We start from the raw sequence: 20,625 nt of genomic DNA on the forward strand, positions 1-20,625 counted from the left end.
CAAGTATTTGTTAGTTACCTGTGCCAAAAACACCATGACACCTGTCTGTTTTTTTTCCCCCAGATTTTGTGTATTCATTGAAGACAAAATAACGACATTGGAGACTTGTCAAAATCTAGTTTGCATTTTCTGTTTATCTTGAGTAACAGTATTATAATGACAATTTTGGCACACTTATTTATTCTATCTATTGCTCAATTGGTGTAGCTGGAATCTGAAGCAAAATGTTTCTTTTCTGCACTGAATCTACTAGTTTGGACAGAATAACAATGTTAAATATATATATATATTTTTTAAGTATGTCTGATATGTGTATAGTCTGTAATTATCTGCCCATGACTCTATAGTTATTCTTTATTTATAGGTAGAATACTTCTTACTTCAATGGATTTTAGAGAAGTTGAAAATTTTGTAAAAGATGATGTTTTGATGATATGCCACAGGGGAAAACATCTGGTTAAACACGATACTGCTTACATTTAGATTTTTAAGCAATCTTATGATGTTTGTAGTAGATGTTTATACTGCAGATGAAAAAAAGGTTTGTGTGGCGAACCAAGTTTAATCCACAGTCCTCCCACCCCCTGCAAAAATTAAGCTGATAAGTTAATATTTTTTATTATTATTATGAAGTGAACGTGTCCCAGCTCTTTATTGTGATTGTCCTAACAAACTCGTACTTATTTTCTGTGCTCCCTGCCATAGGAATCTGAATTCAACTTTTTTTCAATATCTGTTATACGTTTTAATAAACTTTATGAATGGTGGTGGTGGTGGATAGTGGGAGGCAAATCACCGTTTTGGGTTTTTTTGTGAAGTAACAATGCTGTAGCTAAAATTGCATCTTTTATTTCAGTTACTTTATCAAATTAGTAATTACTATAGTTGTAACAGGAATGTTTTAAGACTAAAGACGACAAGATATTTTGTGAACGAATTTCTTCTTATGAAGTGGCCTACTTTGTTGAAAACAGTGTGATTTAATGAAAAACGGTGTAAGTATAGGGTGTTCCGGCCACCTGCTCTCCTGAAATTGTTCTCAATTGCTTTAAAAATAATTCAGTAGCAGTACTGATTATAATTATGTTTTAACTCTGAAAAGCTGCCTTCATTAGGCAAGGAGCATTTACACCTGGATACTCAGGAGGCTTTTAAATAACTAGCCATTTCAAATTACTAACAGGTATTAGCATATGGCTAGTTGTCTTTATTTCTGCATGTGGATGCTTTAGAAACCATAGATGTGTTTCGCAGGATGGATTCATTCAGGTTGGTCTGTTCGTATGTGCAGCATTTCCTTCTGAAAGTCAAATCTATATGTTTTGATTCTTTTTTTTTTTTTTAAGGGTAGAGTTCTTAGTGTCCATCAACTCAATTGTCTTAGCACTGCTGCAGTGAAAAAGTTGTAAATGATGGCTAGAAAATGCTAAAATCTGAAAAAAAAAAATTTGTTCTCTGAGAGCAGTAGATATTCAGAGACGCAAATAAGTTGCTCAATAAATGAGGGGCTACCTTTTGTATTTTATTTCTCAGTGTTGGGCATCGAAAAGCTATCCAGTGAAAAATCATCAAAATAGTGCTAATCTGAATATTAAGTAGGAATTTGTAAAGGTCTTCTGTTTGTGATGGGTTTTGCTGAGAACATTGGTTAGTGGGTTTGTGTACTGTAAAGGTTTCTAAGGGAGATTTGGATGGAGGTAGTGGGCTAGGGAAGGTCATTCAGTGGTGGGATGCAAAACAGGCCACTTCTGGACTTCTAATCTTTATTCCAGACCTATTTCGCAGATGTGATAGACTATCACGTACGGAATAAACGGTGCTTTGGAAATGATGACTTAGTAATTTTAGGTGATACTAATCAGACAAGTCTTCGCTTCCTCTTTCATCCTCACTGTTTTGGATTATCAGAATTGAATTTCCAGAATTCAGTCCCAAAATTGAATTTGCCGTAACTGTTTCTGGTGTCAGTTTAAAATAACAAACCTTTCTTTTTCTCTTCCTCTTTTCATTTCAAAGTAATAGGGAAGTTCTGCAGGGTATAATTAATTCCTCCAAATCATAAAATTAATGCAATATGTGTCTTTTCTATATAGAAAAGGTGAGTTTGAGGTGTAAAATTGTGTGCCTTGGATATGTGGAGGATGTGTAGCACTCTGTGTTTATAGTTGTGCCAGACTTTGATGTGGATTTTTAAAAAAAAAAAAACAAAAAAACAACCCACAATTTAAAAATAATCAGATAAGATCTTTTTTCAGATGAACTTTTAAAATATGTGTAACACTTCTGTTTGAATTTAGAAATGTTGGTTACTGGAGAAATGACTAGACTGAAATAACTTAGTTAAAAAAAAACAAACAACTTTCACTTAAGCTGTAATGTGTGGCCCTTTTTAAAGGTGGTGGAAGGATTAAGTTTTTAGTTTTGGGGTTACATGGTTTATTTTTCAAGTCAGTCCCTGGAATTTATGGAAGTTGAGAGTTGAGGACAGAGATCAGAGTTTAAGTGTGAAGGTAGCTACTGACAGAACTAGCTCTTTTCCATTATCAGAGAGAACTTTTTTTCATTGCTTTAGTGGATTCCACAGAATTAACTCTATAATAAGAGAGCTTGTTTTAGTGCATACCTTTTAAAATTCTCTATTGATTCCTTTAGGTGGCTGACAGGAAGGATTGTTTGCTTATCTCTTGTCTGTCTTTTTGTCTGTGTGCTTCCTAACCAAAGGAAGTGAGAGAGAAATCTGCAGTTGTCTAGTTGAAAGCATTGCAGGTAGTCTAATTCATCCTTGTAGGCCAACTGATCTGGAGTGCAAGAAAAGTGTAATCTCTTAAAATGGTTATTGAGTTGATGATATTTAACAATTATTTTTATTAAAATTCCTTTCTAAATGTCAGCTGAATGCAGATACAATGTATTGGAGAAGTATTATCTAGCAGATAGTTTTTCTACAGTAAAAATGAAAACATTTCTTACCTGAGTAAATATATTGTACACGACAACTTTTTAGAGACGTAATGCATCTCGCTGTTTGGCATAATTTTAGTCTCCCTCCCCTCAACACTGATCATATTAATTTTTTTTTTTCTAGAGCAATTATAGAGGACTGTTGTGCCAAGCAAGATTATAATTCATTCTCTAAATGAAGATTTTTTTTCTTCATGGTTAATATATATTTTCTTTCTGAGGCCGGGTGGTTCATTTGGCAGACGTGATATTTTTACAGGAATGTGGGTCTTTTTATAAAAACACAGTTAAAGCTTTCCAATTGGAACTTGCTGCATGCCAATAAGTCTTTTTGCTTGCACTCAGTCCAATTTATGTTTTTCCAATGGAATATTCTAACTGTAAATTGCATTGTTGACATCCGAAAATAGATCATTTCCACAAAATATTAAATATTCATGAGGTATGAAAGCATTGTATCTTTACAAATGAGACTTTTAATACAAAAATACTACTATAAATACTCTAATGCTCAATGCTGTTTCAGATTTATTTTCTTCCTTTTTTAAGTTTGATTTCTTAATGCTATGCATTCATATTTAATATGATGTTGTATATTAGAATTTAAATGTACATATCTCATGTCTGTTGTTTCTTCAGGGGAAAAAAAACCCCACAAATGAGACCAGTCTTATATTTGCTTTGTATCTTAAATTGAACTGTATTAGTTAAAACAGAAGGTATGTTCCATGATTTCCATTTGTATAGACTTAGTAAATATGTTTGGTATATAAGGATCTCTGTGCAACCTGTTGTGGGGTCACTCAATTAAGAGTCACAAAAGAAAACTAGTAGGTTTTTACTGGGAATTTTGTGCTGGGAACAAGGTTGTTCCCTTAGAAAATAATTTTGAGACATTAAAGTATTAAATGCTCTGTTTCTCCTGTGTGACTTTCTCATGAGAGAATAGGTTTTCCTGAAAGCAGCAGGTCAATGTTGGCTGAAAGAATAATAAAAAAGTAGCACTTAGTTTTGTTAGTGCTCTGCATAATCTTGTTCTACTTGGTTTTTGTTTCATGAAGCCCCTAAGATGATAAAAAATTATTACATCTGGTTTGAAAGAATTATGTTGGTTTTATACCTTAAGCTTTTCATATTATTTCTCTTATGGACTTCAAATCTTGAGGGTTCTTCCTCCTCTTTTCCTGGAGCAACTGCATATCTGTTTCTACTCTTTAGAGCTTATAATTACTGTTCCGTAGCTGATGAGTTGGATGTGCTTTCCACATCAGTGGACTATTTCTGTTGATTGTATACACAGATGCCTCCCAACTCTGTGCTGTAATGTCTCTACAGTTGAAGTGAGCTGGATGGTATTCTTCTGCATAGGTTTGTTAATGAAGTTTTTTTTTTGTTCTATGGTCTCTTGTCCCATGTTATGTGGAACTGCCATCTACTTCACCATCACAACTTCCAGACCAGAGCTCACTTAAGAGTGTATAAGCTTGGCCTTCTTATTTCTGTTTGTATATGTATCCTTACACACAAGTATGTATGTGCTATGGAAGTTAACATGTGCAGAGGGGTAATACTGCCTAATGACATCTTGTAGTGTCTTGAGTCACTGTCTGGGCAATCCAGAAACGAGCTGAGCAGAGGCTTTATTCAGTTTTTGGATTTTGGTACTTCTTTCCTCAGATTAAGTTCTTGGTTTCCTAGTAAAAAGAGGTCAGGCAGTTTTACCTGAGGCCTAGCTGACTGTACAAGTGTCTACTACTTGTGCATGGTTTAGATTTTCATATTCTTGAACGGCATAATGGTTGGTTATGGAGAAGTGCAGAGAAAACGTTTAGCTCACACTGAATTGAAATGCATAGTTCAGAGGAGAGAGCTTGTTCCTGTTGGAGAGGAAAATGGTCATGAAACTAAGTGCTCCTGGAGCTAAACTGCAAGCTAATTTATTTTGCTTGACTGTCTCACAGAAATGTTTAATGTAGATTACTTCCTTAATTTGTTTTGAGTCAATGTGTGAGCTAGCAGTTTACCTATGGGTAGGGAAAGAAATGGTGGTAGGACAGAAGACTGTTGTTACTTCATAGCTTTAAATATTAGAAATGATATAGGATATAGTATATAGATAGGATTATCACTAAAGCTGTGGTAATCTGGATTTGTGGCCTGCTTAGACAAGGTGGTATTTTAGAAGAGGTTTTTTTCTGTTTGGTGCCTTTACTGTTTCGGGTTTTTTTTTAATAGATAACCTACTATATCGCAGTAGTCATCTGAAGACTGCTTGTATTAAAGCATTTATATGCTCCTAAAAATATTTTTATTTTATTCTTAAATCTGTGTTTATCACTATATTTTCATCTTTAAATATAGTGTTTATGATGCAGCAGCACTGTATTATTATTATTATTGTGTTCATTAAGCAAAAATGTCCCATTCCCCCATAAGAGAGAAAAAAACATTTTAATTGCATTGTTTAGTAAGCAACTAGTAAGCTGAGTCATAAGAATCTGTATCTCTTGCAGATAAATTTTACTCTGTGTTCTCTTTTTAAGGAACACAAATTGCTCCAAAAGGTTGAAGATTGTGTGAAAAAGATGTTTCCTTTAAAAGACACTGAGATGGGTGCTTCCACCTTCTTCGCCTCAGCTCTGCCACATGATGTCTGTGGAAGTAATGGCCTTCCTCTGACACCTAACTCCATAAAAATTTTGGGGAGATTTCAAATCCTTAAAACAATCACCCATCCCAGGCTTTGCCAGTATGTTGACATTACCAGAGGTAAACATGGTGAGTATCTGTTTAATAAGGAAACTTTGTGTATGGTTACAGTTATATTTTTGTGACAATGTATCTAAAGGTGACTGATCAGAATATTGCCTTTATAGCACCAGAAAGTGGCTGGTTTTCTGTCTCAAAATGACTTTATGGCTTTGCTCTGACTGGTGGTACTGGTGCTTTTGTTTCTTCTCTACAGAGTCAAGGCAGAGGTTAGTTGTCTGTCCTCTTGTTGTATGTTTTGCTAACTGATAAAAGCTAAGAACTTTCTTCTCTTTATACCTCACTGTAAAATTTTTGTATTCAATTGCTGTGCCATGTCGTTGCGTGGGACATTGAAATACATGTATTTTTCATGCTGAGCTCCTACACCCATATTCTAATCTTGTGAACATTTTCATGTAATGGTTAGGTTTCTTGTACTTAATTTGCAGCTGTTCTTGTCTTAGTCATCATGCAAGCTTCCCTTATTTTTTTATTCTGGCTCTTTAAGACCTCTCCCACTAACAATTACTTTATTCTAGTATGGATTTTTTTTTTAGTAACCGTTATCACACTTGTTAGCTCAAATAATGCTTCAGTTGTTTTTTTTCTGCTCCAGATGATCTTATTCTGTTGCAAACTCAGCAGGAGTACAGCACTTAATTTCCACAAAAAGGCTGCAACACCTGTGACAATTTAAGTGGTGGCCACCTTTAACTTTGAAATCAACAATGTTCCTATATAAAAGTGCATTGTATGTATTTGTTGGGTTAGCTACAGGGTCTCATAAAGTAGAGCAAGTAATTTTTTCCCCTTTAGAAATGCAGTATGATAGGATGTTTGAGATTTTTAGAAAATGAGGATATTGCCAACTCCAAAGCCTGAAGTATTCAATGGGGCAGCGGGTTCTTTGTGTGTTTTCATTTGCTCTCAAATTTCTAAATTTTTCATTTTCTGCAGTAAGGAGATCTAGAAAGTTTATTCCTTTTCATCTTGTTTTCAGTAGTACCTCTTGAAAGAGAAACTGGGATTATCTTAGAATACTGTTTGGAATGAAAGGTTAAGAAACATTAACTAACATAACATTTAGTAAATAAAATATATAGTTAAATAAGAAAACATGGCCTTTTTGACAATGAAGAGTCAACGACATGAAGGTTTTTGAGTGTGTATAAATATGAAAGAGAAGATATCTTCTCATAATTGAAGTAACTTGAAGGATAGCAAATAACACATCTAACCATGAAGTCGGGAGACTGTTCTGTTCCTGGTGGTTAGAATAGCTGTTAATCACTTTCAAATAATATGGCAAATTTGGTGGCAAATTTTATCATTCTGATACTGACAGAATTTTTCACTTGTCAGTCCTATACATCGTGATTTAATGTTATTTTTCTTGCAAATGTCAGTTTCTACCCTTACAGAGAAATATGAATGCAGACTAGGAAAACAATGCAAAAAAAAAAAAAAAGAATAAGATGTATGCATTCCCCCCAAAAGACCCTCAAAGGGGGAATATAAAAGTAATAGAAAAACGTTCACACTGAAATTATTTGATGGGAGAGACAGAAGCCCCCTCAGTAAGCAGTTGGACATCATGCGTGTAATGACAGAGCAAGCAGGGGAGGGGTAAGGCCTGTAGCTCATGCGTACAGCACCTGAGAAACCTCAGCGAGGCTGTTCAACGCACTGTGAGGAGGACCGGGGAGGCTTTATGTTCAGTGACTGTTAGAAGACAGATTTAGCTTGATGCACCAGGCAAGGCATTTCTTGGATGACTCCTATTTTCTTTGCTAAATTTCACTCTTCTGACCTCAGAAGAGGGTTTATGATTAAAAAGACGATGATAAGCTGTACTTCAGAGCTCCTAGATGTGGTGCTCATTGAGACCTGACTTGCTGTAAATGTGGAGCATGTTAACCTCCAGGCGTGATCCACATCAGTTGAAGGAACCAGTTGAACTATTGCATTGTAGAAGGCAATCCCTGATTTTTTTTTTTTTCTTCCAAAGAAAGCTTAAGTGGTCCTTCGATTTCAAAGAGAAACAAAGAGTTGAGTAACAAGCATTCCAGCTTTAATGTGATGACTTGTGTTCCTCAAAGTGTTTTCCATCTTTATCTTACTGTAACAGTCATCTTATATAAATACGTTTGAAACAGTTTAGTTTGATTTGATTTTTAATCTGAATATTCACTACTAGCTGTTCTACTAGTAGGAAGTAGCAAAGTGTAGCTTCTTTAGGAGTTATCTCACACCCCCATGTAATATCTTATACCTTTGTCTTCTCCTACTTTATAATTGCTGTCTTCAGTGCAACAATTGTTTTGTCTTTTCCTCTGTATTCAGAGCCAGGCCATCAATCTTTGGAACATGTGGGACCCCTGCAAGTCCTATAGCTATTTGTTGGGCAAGAGGTACTACAGCTAGTAATGTGCTAGTTAGCCCATCAGGATTGAAACTCCTGCGCTCATTCTTGAGTCCCTTTTCTCAAAGCTGGTGTTACTTGGAGTCTCTCTCTCATTAACCCAGCTACAGATAACCTGCAAATTTGTAGATGCTTATCTTCTTTGAGATGTCTATTCTTAAGCCAAATCTGATTGACATTGGCTGAGGCGTTCAATATTTATTAGGAGGCTACTGGATGGATGGATTGACAGTGCTTTGCATGAGGAATCAGAAAAGATAATCTGCTGTATCTCATAAATGAAAATGGTGGTGATATCCAGAAGTTGTACACCTTTAGCATTTAATTATGTGTAATTTTCCCTACAATGTATGTCAGAATACTTTACATCTGCCAAATAGGTAGACTGAGAAGTCTGTAATCCCACTGTCTCATTTGGATTCTAGTCCTCTTATACTTTTTTTTTTTTTTTTTCCTTCTTCTTCTCAATTAGAGAGACTGGTTGTGGCGGCTGAACACTGTGAAAAGAGTCTGGAAGATTTGCTACGAGAGAGAAAGCCAGTCAGGTGAGGTGTCAAGCTAAACTCAAATCCACTCACCATAATTTCACATATCATTTGTGGCAAAGTCCCAGACCTTTTTTTAACTTTTACTGGTTTATATAAATTTTACTCTGTTAAAGTTTAAGTTAAAGACATTGTTTATCAGATAAAACATGTGCCTGAAAGAGGAGTACTTATTTCCATACAATTCTAAAAGCTAGAAGACTTATGCGGAACTTGCTTACAACTGAAATACTTTGTAACTCATAAAATCCTGTCTGTCTTGTAATAGTAGTTTTGGGTTTTCTTTTTAAAAATAAAATCAGACCTATGACAGGATAAGTATCGTCCTAAGACTTTGAAGATTGTATGCCTGCCAGATGATGAAATACAGCTTTCATTAGAAAGGACAGAACTTGGTGTGTGTTTTTCATATGCAGAAATGTATTAATTTATTAACTAGAAAGTGTACAGGATGTCAGATATATATGCCAGGGTACTATAAGTGATTTGAATTTGGGTTAATATAGTCATTTCGGCAAGGCTTTGGTCAAAACCAAGTCCAAAGGCTGGATGTCAAGAATATTTGCTTTCATACTAGGATGTATAGAATAGTTGATCTCTAGCTTTAAAGCAGCAAACAAACAAAATCCCCATCAGACTTGTTGCTAAAAGTGTTAACTGTAATTTTAAAGTCTATCACTATTACCTTTGGAGCAAAGAAGTAGTCTCTTGTCCTAAAGAATGTGTAACACAGAAAATGGAAAGAGTGGAAGAAGAGAAACATTATTTCCATTTGGGGTAGCAAGGCATTGTAGGCTAACTGGTTATTTCCAGAACTGCAAATATATAAATATAAAACATATTTAGAGAAATCAAAAGTCTCTTCGTTCTAGTTTCTGAAAAGTTTATAGCAAGAATTAGATTTCATCTCTCTTGATATTCATGTGTATCAAGTGTAGAGATGATAATTACTCGGTAAAATAATTGACAAATTGTTATGTGTCTTCCCAGTTAATGTTAGACACCTCAGGTGGGCTGTGTTTCATAAGGTACTATGCAGATAGACTTCCTGTGACTCATCCCAAATTAGATTTGTATAAGGGAGTAATACTGGATCTGTAGCCTTCTGAGACTTGCAACGCCTACATAGGATGCTAACAATGTTGTCTGGCAGAGATAAATCTAAATGCAAAATGCCCTGTACCTGTGTGTTAGCTTTCTGTGAATTTAAGCTTTATGACTGTATGTGTTGCAGAGGACTATAGTTTGAGGAGTGTTAGGCAAATATGGCTTCCTTTTTTTTCTTAAGATAGAGAGGTATTTAGGTGCAAAGGGCTTTTCATGTGTGGTATATATTACAGCCCTTCACACAGTTTTGCATCAGGTTCCTGTTGTGCAAAGTTCCAGAAATAGTTAAAGCTCTTTTCTTTCGTTTTTCATTCAGTTCTCGCACTGTTCTTTGAACGTGTGTATCTTGGTGTCACATGAGAAGCAGCCCAGACTGTCTGTTGCCTCTTGACTGTTTTTGAAAAAGCATGCGTGTAGCTATTTTAATTTGCTTTGAATTGCTTGATACAGTATACTTATGTAGATTCTCTGACAACTTCTGTTACGACTTAATCCTGCAGCCTTAGAATTGTGAGGGGAAGGTGTCCTTTTTTGAAAGGAAAAAAAATTATATTTCTCTGTCATAATTCTATAAACAAAACTTTCTCAAATAACGGTTGTGGTCTGTATGCAAATCCATTATGCCCCTCTATACTAGCATGTGTTTTGTGGCACCCAGAAAGATTTTTGAGACCTTTTCAGATAGTTTGCTAAGGTATGCAACTTTGGGGTTTTGACAGGCTGGGAGAAGTTACTTAGTTTGCAACAGTTACCTCAGCTATTTGGACTGTGGCTCTGTTGAAAGTAGATGCATAAAGCCTGGCTTTATTTTTTCCTTTTGGCTTGAGAGAGTTTTTACTGAAATAAGTTATTCTACTATCTTATCTTTCTTTTAATGAGCTGATTGGTATTTCTTCAGGAAGTTGTAACACCTGAGGTATAGGGCTAAAATACAGCCTGTATGTGTGTTCATAGCTTTAAGAGATGTTAGTGATTCATCTACTATACATTACAGCTTTTGCAGTAGTAGCTAAAAGATAAATTACGTTCACTTCAAATGAAGTTTCTTGCAAGAAAGACCGACGTGGTGAGACCCATATATTTCCAGAAATAACTTGGATGGACCAATTCCCAGTTATTGGTTATGTGATCTGTCTATATCAATTACCTTTGGAAGGGGAAGTATTTGGCTTTTTCCAGGTATTCTTATTGTATTGGTCAATGATAGCATAGCTGATTACACATCCGGAGTTGATGTGTATGCTATTGCAATTAATTTTATAAACTGTTTATGGAATGCGAAAAGCTGCTCTTCTGGTTTCTAGATTAATTTTCCTTACGCTTGCCAGTAACTTTAGTCCTTTGCACCTGTACCACAAGCTGACGTAAAATCAGCAGGAAATCTTCTATTATGTTAGCGCTGAAATTCAAGACATTACATTATGGACTGTCTGTCTTTCCACACATACTGGAAAACAGGCCATACAGCTGTTCGGTAGTTACTTGCAGTTAATCTTTCCTGAAGTCATGCATCAAGTGTAACATACATTCCTTAATATATGAATTATATTTAAAAAAAAAAAAAAGAAATGCAGCAGAGTTCTTTGTTCAGTTAACCTCAGAGTTTCACCAAGTCTTCTAATTCTAATGAATCAGTTGCATATAGGGGCCAAATACTGGAAATTAGAGCTCTAACCATTTACCTTCTCTGCTCTGTCACAGTGCAGTAAGTCATTTTACTGAGGATACCACCAAAAATTTTCTATAACTTGGATTTGTGATATATTCAAGAATTCATTCATTGCCTAAGAATACTGTGACAGCAGTCTCCGGGAGTTACAAAGATGGTTTGTCATTGTCCTCAAAGCTAACATGCTCAACTTCACTTTCAAAGGGTAATGCAAGTAAATGTTTGGTAATTATGGCCAGATTATTTTCTCTTTTGAGTGATGCATTTTGGGATCCTAGAAGGAGCATGTGCTGCTGTTAGAACTCTATCCGGTAAATTTCAAGAACTCTGAAATGGATGAAATGAGGCAGCTCTTTGCAATTCTTACCATAGGTAGCCAGATGCAGAAGAGGAATTTAATACAGCTCTTTAGTGTTTTCTATGTTTTATTCAGGGGATAGCCATGTGGACATCATAACTACAATTAATGCTTGTAAAAGTGACATTGATTCCAATTTTCTTTACTGTCCTTCCACAGGGCATCACAATAACAGCAGAGGAGCTCTTTGGAGTTGTGTGCCACAGGGAGCTCAGGCTGCAACCATGGATAAGAGTTTTAGGATAGGCTAGGGTAGGATAAGAATTTTAGGCATTGGTGTCCCATTTTTTACCAGATCAGTCTCCCTTGTCCTCTGTGTGAAAGATTGTAGTCTGGGTCATTGTTTCCTGTTTGTTTATTCCCGATTTATTGTCCTGTTTGTTTTTACTCTGAGTCAGAGAAAGTACGCACTTAATTTTTGTTTATAACTGTCACATTAGTGCAAAATCAGCTCTGTGAACTATGTTCAGGAGTCAGTTAAATTTTTAAAGGGCTAGGTATTTATGTACATAGTCAAGCAAAAATAGTGAATACCTGATTTAAGCTCATAATAGTTTACTGCTGTTCAGAGATTTGAAAATGTGTCTTGGTCTGGCTGGCTTCCTCTGTGTCTTCTTGCACACGCAAGGATTTTTTTCTTCTGAGTGAATTGAAAATAAGTCACAAAAAATTACGGTGGGTAGAAGTTTTGTACTTCAGCTGTCTCACTAAGGGTAGTTTTCATGTTTGTGGCAGTCAAAATTTTACTAGATTTTCAAAGTTGCTAGTTATTTTAGTGCTGTTGATACCACAGATCAGAATGTAAGATGTGCGTTTATTTTTAAGGTTCACCATCTTTTAAACACATTTACAACTACTCCTTTGGGACACCTTTTCCAGACAGTGTTAAAGGAGTTTTCTCTGCTCCTGTGTTTTTATAATAGGCGTTGTGAGCTTTTGCATTTCTGTCACGCTTGAAGTGTGTTTCTTCTTTGAAGAAGCTGGCCTGCACTTGTATTCATAATAATAAAAATGCCAGCAAATACTGACATTCAGCAGACTTTTGGCACCTGCAATAGAGTTTCTGGATTGGTGTTCAATTTGTGGCTTGGGCAGTCTAAGCCTATTCCTTTCTTCAATAAAATATAGTTGTCATATGTTTTGAAAGTCATGGTTTTGAAAAATTACTAGTGAACCATCAGAGATACAAGGTATAGTTTGTTTTACATGGAACATTTGATGGGAAGCAGACTGTGTCTGCAGCTGTTTACTAGTTTGGAGAAAACATGATCTGACTGATTCGGATGAGTACATTTTATTTGGCTGTATTAAACAGTTGTCTGCTCATTGATTGAATTAGATTTTTTTACGCTATCCTTTCTGTTTCTGTGCTTTTGGCAAACTTGATGTGAAAATACATTACAGAATAGATTATTAGACAGGGGGAAAAGCAATTTCTGAGTAGCCAGGGATTCTTCAAAAATATTGTAAGACAGGTGCAAGTCATCAAAAGGCTGAAGGTTTTACATGATTTGACTTGAAGAGCTGCATATGAGCAGAACTTCAAGGGCTGAGTGTATTCTGCTTTGAATCAAGTCTGTGTTGGAATTTCACATGACAAATCCATATGTCATAATGAGGCTGCATTTAGCAAGGATAAATGATGAACTAGTAAAATGAAGCAGCATTAATAAACAAACTTCCTAAGCATGTGTAAGAGTCTATAGTTTGGGCATTTAGTGTCTGTAGGGTTTTCCTTTAGTTTCTTGCCAATGCTTTGCTTCCAAAGCTATGATAAAGAATTAGGCATTAGTCCAGACTTGTTTATGTATTGTCCAATGACGCTTTTCTTCATATAGGAGGGGTTTTTTTATTTCTCTAAGTAATTTTTAGTCTGACTGCAACTCTTCCTGTAATGTTTGTTTTAGCATAGATTGTCTCCTGTGTCTTGCCTTTCCCCTCACAAGAAAACGATTGTTTAGAATGGAAAAGGGGTATAACTTTCATGAGGTAGCTGAGGTGAACATTATTTCTTTTCATGTCTGAGTGACCTTTTTAGGTATGGAACCAAATTCTTTGCTTGTATAGTTGACTGCAATGTTTGATGGCAGCACAAAGACATCCCAGAACATGTGTCCGTGTCTCCCTTACATGTGAAACGTAACAGTGAGTGCACACTTGTTTTTTATCTTCCTCTCTTCCAGGAAAAAAGAAAACAGAAGAATCCTACGTTTGAGATTATGATAGTCTCTGCTTCTTGCTATTAAAAAGTAGATATGGTGGCTGTATACAACATAAAGTCTGTAGATGTGGAAAAAGTGTGTAATTATATTTCAACCTTTTGCTCTACTGTACTACTTCTGTAGTTTCTTGTAGACACCTCATACAGATTTCCGTGCTAAAAGCAGTATTAAAGATCTTGAGCTGAAGATGAGTTATGCTGAGTTAATTGAGAACAAAAGTAGTGGAGAGCTTTGAGTCTTCAGTATCTAGTGAAAGAGGACATTGAGTTTCTCTTGAACAGACCAAACGCCTTCCTCAGTGCAGGGTGACTTCATCCTGCAGAGATATTTCTGCAAGGAACTGTGTAAGGATCAGTGTTAAAATTCCATTCTGCATAAATGAGTGAACTACTAATGAGCTAATGGCTGAAAAACCAAATGTCAAGTTTGTACTGTGCAAATCTTACTGGATTTAAGCCACATTATTAATCTTAATGTTGATTTATGATAGTTGTTTGGAATAAAAATTGCCTGTAGACTTGCGAGAACAAGATGTGGTTAGTATATGATTATTCTAACTTAATACAGTGTTTGACACTTATCTTGCTTTTAGGAAGGAAAAAAAGGAAGAGCTAACACTCATTAAACTTGCTATACAGTGCATACTTCTAGAAAGGGATTATATTTTTGAAGTGCAAGTTCTTGCATTTGGAACTACTGAGCAATATCTTCAAGGGAGCATTTGTCACTAATTAGGGATCAGACAGCTGGTTTATTTAGATGCATTGATATGCTTGCAAACATCTCTAATGTCATTGTGGTTTGAAATAATTTCTTTTTTGCACATGGATGTTCTCTCCTTGGGTTCAAGCTCCTCTGTTTTACAGTGCAAATAGACCCAGACTTGTGCCTTCAGTCAAAGCTAGCTGCTTTCCTGCCTAGAAGCTGTATTAGTCCCATACTGTCCCTACATCAGTGTTGTGCCAGACTTGAAATGATAGGTTTACAGAACATAATGTTATGGGAAACATTGTATAGCCTCTTTTTCCCTGTCCTGCAATTTTGTGGGCACCGTATCATGGGCACAGCACTAAGTTAACTGAATTGCTTGGCTCCTGAACCAACAGGACCTTCAGATGGACAGATACATGTGCAGACAGAAGGAACTTTTGTTGGGACTGAATATATGCACTGGCTTGTGTGTTTATAGCTAGAGAGATACCAGGGAATTGGAGATTGCTGTGATAGGAGTGTTTAGAAGGCTGACAGATCAGGCTAGTTTTGAGGTTTAAACTGTTAATTTCATTCATTAGCAGCACACATCTTGCTAAAGGTTAACTCATTCATGTTGTTAATCATTACTGTGTACACAAAACTGTTAGTCTTTAACACGTATTGTAAATTAGCTGTGAGTATACAGTACCATGGAGCTGATGCTGTACAGTTAACAGTGGTAGCTATGGACCTTGGTGGTTCTTGGAAGTGAAGGTGATCAGGCTTGAGAGCTCTTTGAGTGAATTAAGAACCAGTGTGGACTGGTCTGTCTTCTACTATTATCAAATGCCTGATACTTTTGTGTTCTCACCACTCTCCGGCCCCCGCAAGGGGTGGTCGCCTTTACTCCCAGTACTGTTTGTTTTGTTTTATATTTTGCCAGTCATCCTTCTTACATATTTGGGAGTACATCCTGCGTACAGTCTGCTGTCCTTCTCTTGTCCTTTTGTCTGGCGACTTTTGTTTTGTGGATTTTTCCTACATGCGACTATATCCATCTCTGTTTGCCCCTTTGGTGATCACATTTCTCATATCACTTTCAAGGAAATTTAATATTAATTATATGCTGATAAATACATTTCTAATTTATAGTCACAGGCATCTGCTTTGGCTACACTTAAGTTTATTGTTACCTCTCTTGATAGGTGTTTCCTGCCTGTTGTGATGGCACGTACTGGAATATAGATCAAAGTGATGCACTTCTAATGCCTTTTGGAATCTTAGTTGTTAGCTATGAAATTCCTAACAGCAGCATTGCTTATTGGCCTAGTTGCAAAGTCCCTTTGATCACCTGCATTTGCAGACTGTTTTTCTTTCGGAACTTTCCGTTCTGTTTCACTTTTGAGCAGCATCTGTATCATTGATACAGGGATCCAGATTTTTTTGAGCTAACCACTAAAATGTACCTAGGTATGGTTTTTAACCTTAGATATTTAGATTTTTTTTTAAATTGTGGTATAGTCAAGTTGTTTGTTAAAAGAACGCTGTTGCAAAGTCTACTGATTTGCAGGAAATGCCTGGCTTTAAGAGAAGAGCTGTGCACTGTTGCAATTTTTGTTCATAGCTTTAAAAATTCTGTTATACCTTTATAAAATGGGGATTGGGGGGGAGCAAGGGGTTAATTAGGAATTTGGCTTGTTGATAATGCTTAATCCTTTCATGCAGAGATGCCTAAAGTGCAGCCTTTCTCTCAAAGGCTGAGAAATTTGTAAAGAGATTGCTTTAGTGTGGTTTTAAGAAGTTCTAGGTGCTTTTCCTGCTATCCAGTAACTCATAAAAAAGGAAACATGCTCAGTTATCATCTGCTAATATCTGTCCTTACTGGAGTTAGTGGTTATATTTTTCTTGAAGTGACTTTTTCCTTTTTTTTAAATGTAATTTATTTTTCTTAAAAGTTAATTATCTTCTAGTGTGTTAGCTCTGCAACTATGCTATTCAAGAAGTAGCCTGCTCCCCCACCCCCTCCCCACCCCCCCTTTTTTTTTAACTGGCAGTGCTTCACAGAACTGCAGAAATTAATAACAAAAAAATCAGTCCTGTCTGGCTGCAAGGACAGTATTACTTATTGTTAGCTAGTCACGATTTCTAGAGCTGTCAGTTCAGTTCATAGTGCCACACAGCTGCAATAATGTTAACTGCATTAATAACTACACTTCATTTTCAGCTTTGTTTTAAAAATTTTCATTGTTCAGATTCTTAATGAGATTTTTCTGTTCCACCTGGGGCACCACAGAAAGAACGAGACAATCCATCTCGTTGTATAATGAAGTTAGGGACCCATCACTTCCGTTGCAGTGGGAAGGAAAAAGTCGGCATGGCTAACATTAAGCAAAACTCTATTCTTGTGCCACAGATACAGGTCTTCCTTAAAAAGAAAGTAAAATATGCAGTTGTCCATTGTAACCTTAAATGGCAGAAAGCACCCCTGTGATCTTAAAATGTCTGCTTGATACCCGGCACTACTTCAGTAGGGCAAGAGTCCTCCACCCTGAGAGGCTAACCACGTATGCTCCCTGGCTGCAGTGGAAGAAGCTGTGGAGAGCTGCAGCACAGACTTTTGCCCCTGCTTGTGCCCTCCTGGTGCTGCGGGTAGGAGTTCATGCAGGAAATGCTGGCTGAGGTTGGCAGCTGGCTCAGTCGTGGGGACAGCCTGTAGGCTGACTGTACTCCTCTTGGCCCACAGTGCTAGAGTGTCTTTGTGGAACCCAAGAGCATAGGTTACCACAGATGAGGTAAAAAAGCCTTGGATTACCTGTACTAAGAAAAGGGACTTTTCTCAGGCTATGTCCTTATTAGCAAGTAATGTGATCCAGTAGGAACAGATATGTAAAGCAAAGTGTACTATACATCTTTTAGGGGTGCTGATTCCGTATAGCTCCAGTCTGCTCTGGACCAAATGCCCATTAGCAGCTGCAGGGCAATAGTCAGCTTCCGGATCCTATCTTCTGGTTCACCTAAAACGAATCCAGTTTGTGTGCTTTGAAACCACTCTGTGAATCAAGCATAGTAGGAGAGGCTGATCAGGAGGGTATACTTTAAAGGCGTGCTCTGATCCGAACTCAAGTCTTAATATAGAACTCCTTAAGTTGCCTTGAGCTTTCTGCTGCAAACACAAAACTGAAGGTTGCTGTTCTCATTTATTTAACTTAAATAAAGCTCAGTTTTGCATAAGCTGCATAAAAGCTGTGAGCTGGCCCTACATAAGTAGCTTAGGTATCTCCTTTGCTGATTATCAAAGTAACCCATTAGTAGAGTCAAGTCTCTCCTCTTTTCATGTTAGTTGCTCAGAATTCCTGACAGATATAATTAGTTTTCAAAGATGGAATACTTACTGTGTTTCAGTACAGAGTGAAACAAGGGAAGCTAGAAGTTGTGGAACATAGTTCTTGCTTTACTTTATATTTGTAGAACTACAGGTAAGATGCTGAAAGTAGGTGAGAATAGTTGGTTCTTGTATGAATTTGTGTGTGTTTGTGTGTACTTACAATTATTTTTCCCTGTATGTCCTCAGTAATCTCTACACATTCTTTAGTTTTAAATATAGTACCTGTGAGGTTGCTCACTTTTGTGTTCTGAGCCACTATAGTGAGATGGCATAACATTTATAGTCCTCATGCAATTTCTTCAAATTATGAACCTTTGTTCTTGTGTTATTTTCTTGACCATTTGCTACCATAGAAAACCTTTTTGTGTGTGTTGGGTTTTTATTTTTAACAGAATGATAATTCCTACTTTAAATGCAGACTTCCCTCTCCCCACCTGAGGAGTCATGCGCGATAGTCACGAGATCATCTTTAATCTCTGCAGGAGATTATTCCTTGGCTGCATCTTGCACTAAATTATGTGCAGAAGACTGCTCTGCTCAGAGAAGCTAAATTCTTAAAGGGAGCTGAGTTCTTCATCTTTTAGATCTTTGAAGAAGAGGAGCTTTCTGGTTTTTTCATGATCTGAGCGTTTTGAGAATTCTTTTAGCTTTTTGTGCATTGGAGAGTCATTTTGGACTTTTTTTTAGTCCCCAAACAAGGGGAAAAAAATGTTGGATTTATTCAGGAGCAGAAGATGTGGTGTTGAGAATCCCATTGTTTCTAACATTTTCTTTCTTAACCACGTTACACAGTAATTCTTAATACACAATCTTTTGAATTCAGGCAGTATTTTAATGGTTGGGAGCCCCTTGCTTTGGGTGCCTGAGTATGAACTCTGGATTTCCAGGAGCTCATCTGTTCTGTTGTCTTCCAGCATAGTGAAGAGTGGCACATCTGTCCAGGCTTGAGAGGTTCAAAGAAAAGGAAAACATTGGATTGTGCAGTACCTGCTTGCTCTGTGTTTAATTTATGTTTGGCTTCCAGATGTAACTGAAGTTTGTGCAAGTTTGTGATAAAATATAAAGGCAGACATGGGAATTCTTTCCTGTCTGCTATCAGTAATACTTTGTAGTCTCCAGAAGAAGTCATTCAGGTTTAAAACTCACTAAAGGAAATCTAGGCATTGGGGTTTGGGGATTTTTTTTGGTTGGTTTGGGGTTTTTTAAAATTATTTTGTTTTATTTTATTTTAACTCTTCAGACAATTTGATCTTCAGGGATCTGCAGACTTAATATGGTGACAATGAAAACTGAGATGAGCATTGGAGACATGTTTCTTTCCTATACTTGGGCTATGGCTAGCCATTTGGTGCCTTTCTGTACAAATTTCCATCAAATCCTGAGCAGACAACCTTATCTTGGTTTTATTTTCTAGTGATTTCTGAAATCTCATTTTTCTTCTGCTCTTCTAATTTTATCAAAGATGATAAACAACTGGTACAACCCAACTTCAGCTGTTTTGCCGGTGCAGCATTTACAAAAGTAATAAAACACTGTTTTTACTTTTCTTTATGGGGGAAAAAAAATGTTTAGCACTGTAAAACCACTGTTACAGTCCTCTGTGTATGCTGTGCATATGCATGTTCTTGTAAGCAGAGAAGCTAATATGCAAACAAATTAGCTTAAGGAAATAAATTGATTAATTTTTTTATAGACAATGCTTAAAGCAGACTTGGAATTCTGTGGATATTCCCCAATTTGCTTATTTCAATGCATACATTTGCTATAAACCAAGAACTATATAATATAGGAATGAAAGCCCCTGCAGAAAGACTCAACTAAAAGCATTGTTTCCAAATAAAACATCTTTAACTTTTTCTTCATGCGAATAATGTTACTCCAAGCAAAAACTTCTTAGAAAGCTTCCTTTTAGTAATGATATCCCAAAATAATTCCTCTGTTTGCATTTGAAAGTATGACAACACCTTTAGTCTTGTAATGGCATGGTTGCAGAGTAGTTCCTAAGAGCAAATGTAGGTTTGACCCACTCCCCATCAGAATGAAAACTTCAAAATGTTGCTGTCTTGGTGTTTGTTTCTGAAGAAATCTGGCTGTGACACTGATCTTTGTAGCAGAGAATCCTCAGCCCTAGTAAAATCACAGTTATCTTTATAAAGTAGATACAAGCTTACAGCTTCCAGTTTATGAGGCTTGAGTTCTGTCTGGATAAAGACAGTGGTGGCAGGAAAAGAATCTTCTGTCGTCCTGTTGAGCTAAGCCTGAATGGTAGAGCAGTTCAGGGTGAAAAGAGGCAACTTTAGTACCTGAAAATAATGTACCTCAAGCATATGAACATTTGTTTTATTATGACAGCTTCAAACGTACAATCTAAGGTGGCCCTCCGATACTGTTCTTTCATATGTACATGGCTGTGCCTTTGATTAAGAAAATGTTTTTCTTCTGGCCCTGGTGTATAGAAGGAAGCTGCACCAAGTTAACTGTAGCACAGTAAGGCAGTTCTGATAATATCCTC

At 36.6% G+C, this 20,625-nt stretch overlaps 1 protein-coding gene across 5 annotated transcripts in view; it reads left to right on the top strand.

The window, feature by feature from the left end:
- TBCK (TBC1 domain containing kinase) overlaps window positions 1-20,625 on the top strand; it is a 115,356-nt gene that overhangs the window by 1,101 nt on the left and 93,630 nt on the right. For 3 of the 5 annotated variants that reach the window (XR_008233233.1, XM_052775011.1, XM_052775015.1), the window contains exons 3-5: window positions 2,017-2,098; window positions 5,505-5,739; window positions 8,607-8,679. Coding sequence is in view for 4 of the 5 variants with exons in the window: in XM_052775011.1 (XP_052630971.1) it covers window positions 2,075-2,098; window positions 5,505-5,739; window positions 8,607-8,679 (332 nt within the window). In the remaining variant the exon portion in view is untranslated. The remainder of the gene's footprint in view (window positions 1-2,016; window positions 2,099-5,504; window positions 5,740-8,606; window positions 8,680-20,625) is intronic. The other 2 variants (XM_052775019.1, XM_052775020.1) reach the window with 1 other exon arrangement.

The sequence above is a fragment of the Harpia harpyja genome, chromosome 2 (assembly GCF_026419915.1).
Source record: "Harpia harpyja isolate bHarHar1 chromosome 2, bHarHar1 primary haplotype, whole genome shotgun sequence".
Classification (NCBI taxonomy): Eukaryota; Metazoa; Chordata; class Aves; order Accipitriformes; family Accipitridae; genus Harpia; species Harpia harpyja.